Source organism: Gekko japonicus, unplaced genomic scaffold (genome assembly GCF_001447785.1).
Source record: "Gekko japonicus isolate JY-2015 unplaced genomic scaffold, Gekko_japonicus_V1.1 scaffold3042, whole genome shotgun sequence".
Classification (NCBI taxonomy): Eukaryota; Metazoa; Chordata; class Lepidosauria; order Squamata; family Gekkonidae; genus Gekko; species Gekko japonicus.
The window spans coordinates 58,767-64,894 of record NW_015171594.1 but is presented as its reverse complement, the minus strand read 5'-3'; the positions used below and the strand labels follow the sequence as shown (position 1 = coordinate 64,894).

Below are 6,128 nucleotides of genomic sequence, written 5' to 3'. Positions count from 1 at the left end.
TGACGTGAGGGGAAGCACTTTCCTTGTGGGCTTCCTGCTGTCTCCTCAGCATGAGACACAGCAGGTCAGGCAAGAGAGTGAGGTTGAGAGAGACAGGTGGCATCTCAAAGATCCACACAGTAGTCCTTGAGCCACTGAGTATCACTGATTTAAATCAACAAAAATCACCTTTGTAACTGACAGCTCTCTTTCCTAAATATGTTTCCCTAACTTTCTTAGCAGCAACAAAGAAAGTTACATATCTGGTCACATACCCCTATCAACTAATAAACAAACCATTCCATCCCATGGGTTATTGATAAGAGATTCTTAATTAGAAGAAACGGTTCTCAAGAATCATTATACAAAAAGACATTGTTAAACATATGTAAGACCCTCAGGTGCAAGGCAAACTATAACACAAACAGTGGATAGGTGCATTTACCGACTTGGATTTTTAATTTATAAGCTGATGAGACCATACACTAAGCACTGCTCACAAAGACTGCCCCCCCCCAATCTAACAAGAGGGTTCATGCGGAACAGCATTATATTAACCCCTTGTACTTATGTGGTGGCTCAAGTGGTTAAGACGCTGAACTGCAGGCTGTGGAAGGTCAGTAGTTCAGCAGTTCGAGACCCAAGTTGCCGCATGACGGAGTGAGCTCCCGTCTCTAGTTCCAGCTCCTGCCAACCTAGCAGTTCGAAAGCAAGAAATTGCAAGTAAATAAATAGGTACCACTTCGGTGGGAAGGTAACAGCGTTCTGTGCGCCTTGGTGTTCAGTCATGCCGGCCACATGACCACAGAAACGTCTTCGGACAGTGCTGGCTCTTCAGCTTTGAAACAGAGATGAGCACCGCAACCCTAGAGTCGGACTCGACTGGCTTTCGAGCAAGGGAACCTTTACCTTTTACTTATGTTATTCCTTGCACTTACCTCCTAGCAGTTCCAGCTCCCTCAGGCCCTCAACAATGAACTTCTCCGACACCCACCGCTAGAAAAGAAACCCCAAAGAAGTGAGACCTAACAGAAGATGACAGAATTTTATTTTACCACAGAAAGAAACCTATGTGACTTATTGACTTAAAAGCCATAATAGAGTGAAGAAAAACAATTTGCACATTTCTGCCTCAACAGCAACATCCAACAGCCTGGCTTTGTATTAGCAATGCCCAAGGGTGAAGCCTCTACATTCTTCTTCACTGGTATACACTAAGACTTGAACATCTGCTTTACATTAGCTTCCCCTTTAGCAAGCAAACCCAAAGCAGCTGAAGCCAGTTCAGTCAAATCACAGTGAAACATGTAAGGCTTAAGTTAGGGCCAAACTACGGTACTTGTGACATGCGCAGTCACACTTGTCACCCTGTCCACAGTACATGGGGGGAATTCTAGCGTTTATATCAAAAAGAGCTCACTGCTGCCCTGAAGTCCCCTTCCCTGACTTCAGGCATTTCCCCCCAGGATGCCCCCAAAATCAGAAGCTGAGCCTGGAATGGCAGAGCACAGGGATGTAACGCAATGGACAAAGGAGGATTAATAGCATTTGCCTACAAACCTCTTAATGATTAAAAACACCCGCACAGCTTTGTGAGTGGAACAGATAGGTCGACAAAGGTGTCCGTCTGGGGCCAAAAGTCACGCTATGCCAACCTCTGGTTTGGCCCCTAGTTTCAATGGGATTTTATCACAGCTAGAGATAACTGGACTAGGGCTACAGTATTTTGAGACATAACGTTCACCACAAGAGAAAGCATTCATTTCTCCTACTGAAGCTCCCACTCTCGCAAGTATTAAGTTAGGTAAATGGACTAAGAACAATAAAGCAGTTAGTATACTGAAAAAAATGCTTTAAGTTGGTGAGGAAGAGAACTGGATTTAGGCCTGGAAGACATGAGTTATAATGTTATCAATGCCATGGACTGATCATATTCAGGCTGCACTACTAGTACTGAAGCTCCCACTCTCGCAAGTATTAATTCAGGTAGATGGGACTAAGAAGAATAAAGCAGTTAGTTTACTGGAAAAAAATGCTTTAAGTTGGAAGAAAACTGGATTTAGGCCTGGAAGACATGAGTTATAATGTTATCAATGCCTTGAAGACAATTCAGAAGCTAAAGAAGAATGCTGTATAGGCATCTCTTATACAGAACATATTACACCTGTCCTGAGATAACTGCACTGGCTGCCAATTTGCTTCTGGGCTCAATTCAAGATGCAGGTTTTGACCTTTAAATCCTTGAATGGGTTAGGATCATGGTGCCTAAGACTGCCACCTTCTAAAAGTCCCTGCCCATTAATGAAGACATCTGTCACAGGCTCTGTATCATTTTCCATCTGAAAAAGGAACAACCCAGTCTGTTACTAAGAAGAGGAACCTTTTCTGTCATAGCTCCTCAGCTGTAGAATGCACTGGACTAGGTATGGTTTGGTGTCAGGTAAAGACATTTTTTTCACCTGGGCCTTTTCTTAAATGGTGGGATTAGTTACCGTTTGCTACCTTGGCTTTATTTACTGATGATCCTATTGCCTGTAGTAGAATGGTTTCAGGTAACTCTCTTCTCAATCTGCTTAAATTTTGTAGTGCTGTAGTGTGAGGTCTTGTTTTTAGTATAACTTCTGGTTTAGACTGGTCTTGAAGTGACTTTTTGATGGAGTCTTAACATTTATTCTAGTTCTGTAAACCACTTCAAAAGCCTTTAGACTAAAGGACAGAATATATACTTATTTTCAATAAATAAAACTAAATAATGGACTGAAAGAACTTGGGCAAACTATTAACAGCCTGTTTCCCATCTGTAAATGAAGATACCTACTCCACAGTGTTATTGTTGTGAGCAAATAAAATAAAGACTTTAAACTTATTTTTCAAAGCAAAGATGACAGAAAATATAAATATTATTGCTACTTAAAGAGATGTTTAGTAAACAGCCAGCATAGTGTGATGGCTGGAGTGTCCAGTTAGGATCTGGGAGATCCAGGTTTAAATCCCCACTCTGTCATGAAAGCTTACTGTGTGATCTTGGGCCAGTCACACAATCACAGCCTAACGTATCTTACAGGGCTGTTATGAAGGTCTAACAGAGGAGGAGTGGTCACCCTGAGCTCTTTGGATGAAGGGCAGGTGTTTATGGATTTTTCAAACCTGCCAGCATGTTTCTTTCTCTCAATCACAGAAAAAAAAGCTGGTGACCTGCCTTCTCTTTCAGTTGGCCAAGTCCTGCCCAATAGTTGTGAGCACCAAACAGACCATTGACTTTACAGAAGGCAAATGACATGAACAGCCCTCCAATTCCTAATCTGTCCTGGTAGTCAAAGTATACACAATAAATCAAAACAAAAATATGGATGTTTAAAAAACATGGCATTTCACATCCACAAGGGACATTCACAAATGCCACTGTCTAGGTGGCAATAGGAGTCATCTCACTGGAACTGTCCCATGTGAAAAGATCTGTCCCATGCTCAAAGTTTCGATCTAAATAAGCTTACTGGCTGCAACCTGATCCCAAACGTATTTGCTTCCTGGTAAGTATGCTTAATATTGCAGTCATGTTTGAGATAGCTCCTTACTGACAGTGCCATCCTAAGTAGAGTTGAAGTCAATGGGCTTAGAAGGGTGTAACTCTGTTTAGGATGGTAAGGCTCTGATCAAGGCACCAACCTGGAAAGGAAAAACACAGTGCTCATTAATAATTCCTGAAAGTGTTGGACACTCACCCTAATTTGTTCTGGTTTACTTACAAGAAAAGACATGGAATCCAGACTTGATGATTCTAGTCCACAGGTATGAAATGTTTAAAATAATCCTGATGACAGAAACAAAAACAGAATTACAAAAAACTGAAATCAAATCTGATGCTTCTACTTTGTTCTTACAACCATAGGAAAATGATGACAATTGATAAAGCATGATACCAGCTACATTTGCTAGTCAATCATGAAAAAGAAGCCAGCACTGCATACTGGACCAACATTAGAGTACCAGGTTCAAATGAGTCTTCAATCATAAAGCTCACTCTCATACAAGCTACATTTCAGTTTCTAGTTATTCATTTTACTAGTCATTGGGAGGGAAGGAGGATGCATCTGTATATACTCTATATCAGAGCCACAAGTGGCTTTTTTTGATGTGCCACCTATGACTCTTCTAAGTACCATTCCCCAATATGGTGCCTGCCCCATGTTTTAGAAAAGCAGGCAAGACCTCTCCCCAGCAGGCCTTGTGGTTGGTTCACAGCTTGAAACAGCTGCTACTAGAAGAGGAAAATCTCTGAACCACCCAGAAGCACAGAATTCAGGTCAGGGATGGAAGTCAATGTAGCTTATTTTGTTGATAATATTTGCCAGTATCGCTCTCTGAGAGCAACAGAGTTAGTACGACAGTTCTACATGTTATGAATGTAACAATGTATGCTGAAAAAATCTCTTGATGTCCAAAACTGGAAATAAAACATTAATCATTATATAACTATTCTTAAAGTGTGCTACAAAGGAAATGCTCAACAGATCCGCAAAATGGAGCTAGAAACAAATGGAAGGATTTTTCTACAAACCTAAAGTCCCAGGCTCACAGAAAAATCTTTAAAAGCAAACAAGCATCAAGGGATTAAAACTCCACAAAATAACAGAAACCATACCTGCAGCTTAATGAAAAGAATGCCAACTCTCAGTGGTTCTTATGTATCTACAACAATATTGCAAAGCCTTGGTTTCTGTAAAGTGTAAATAGGCCTGGACACCCCCCCCCTCCCAATCTATTGTAATATCTCCTGATGGTGGAGGATGGGAAAGAGAGAAAGAAACAGGCCCAGCAGTTGCAGCCACCACTGTGAAACTTGGCCTAGCCCTGGTGTGCAACAAAGGCCGGCCCAAAAGCAGTAGCAACTGAACCTAGCAGCCACCCACAATATCTCCCCCCCCCCACACACCCCATAGAAATCTAGGGCACAGCCACATTTAAAAAATATAGAAATATATAGATTTAAGAAATATAGAAATAAAGCAATCTAGGGCCCAGCCACATTCAGAGTGTATGTAGCCAAAGCCAGCTAGTAACTGTGCCCTTGAAAGAGTAACTTCAGCCCCTCAAGGAGACAGACTGGGGGTCAAGTCCCCTTAAGTTCAACGGGTGAGGGCCCTCAATCACTCTCTCTCTCAGCCTTTCCCACCTCACAGGGGGCTGGTGAAGGTCAAAGAAAGGAGACAACCTAGACTCTTTGCAGCGAGGCTGGATTTAAAAAAAAAAGTTATCCCATCAGTAAAATACAGAACGGATCCGAACTCGCTCATGAAAGACCCAGCTGCACAGGAGCGGAGGGCTTCTCACGACGGAAGGAAAGGAGTCGCTTTCCCCCCCCCCCCCCAGCCGATGTGACAGTTTTGAAGGGCGAGGAGGACAGCCCCCCCTCTTTCCCCCCTGCGACCCTGAAGAGCCAGGCCGCGCATTCACACGACACAGACGGACTCCACACCACCCGCCACCAAAGTCGTCGGGGACCCGGGGCCCGAGATCTGGCTGGAGAGGGGGGGGGCGACGCGACTGAGGGGCCCCGGCCACACTCACCCCCTCCCAACGCGCTCAACCAGGCCGGCCGGTTGCTCTGTTTCCAAGGCGACCGGGAGGGAAAGGAGGCGCGCGCGCTCCCGAGGTCCTTGCCTTAGCCACTGGCAACTTCCCGCAGGGAAGACAACGCGAGCGAGCGAGTCACCCGCGGAGCGGCTCGGCGCAGTCTCGTTGGTTGCTCCGGTCTGTGGGCTGGTGGGGGGCGGAGCCCGACGGAGGAAGGGAGAGCCAATAAGCAGCTGGGGCTGTGCCCCGGAAGTGGCTCCGGCACCGGAAGAACAGGGAGACTGTACTCTACTCGGGGTGGGGGGGGACCGCTTTCTGCGTTTTGTCCGGTCCGCAGTCCGCCTGCGACAAGTTCTCTTTGCGTGCCATCCGACATCTTCATTTGTGCTCTGAAAAGCGCCACCTTCTTCGCTTCTGATCTGCTGCAGAGAGGGTTGCCATGTCCTCCATGGCCACCGGCAGGGGATGGGATATGGGGCGGCGGCGGTAGGGTTTCCAGATACAGGTTGAGAAACTCCTGGAGATTTGGGGACGGAGCCTGGGGAGGACAGGGGCCTCATTGGGGTATAATGCTA

The 6,128-nt window shown here is 45.1% G+C and overlaps 1 protein-coding gene across 3 annotated transcripts in view; it reads right to left on the bottom strand.

The window, feature by feature from the left end:
* The window catches only part of STRADA (STE20-related kinase adaptor alpha), a 21,778-nt gene extending 16,121 nt beyond the window's left edge, over positions 1–5,657 (bottom strand). The window contains exons 1-3 of one of the 3 annotated variants that reach the window (XM_015419874.1): positions 5,548–5,657; positions 3,702–3,790; positions 918–975 (exon numbers count right to left, since the gene is read on the bottom strand). In XM_015419874.1, the coding sequence (XP_015275360.1) occupies positions 918–975; positions 3,702–3,737 (94 nt within the window). In that variant the 5' untranslated portion in view covers positions 3,738–3,790; positions 5,548–5,657. Of the gene's footprint in view, positions 1–917; positions 976–3,701; positions 3,791–5,547 lie in introns of those variants that run through there. The other 2 variants (XM_015419876.1, XM_015419877.1) reach the window with 2 other exon arrangements.
* Positions 5,658–6,128: the final 471 nt, after the last annotated feature.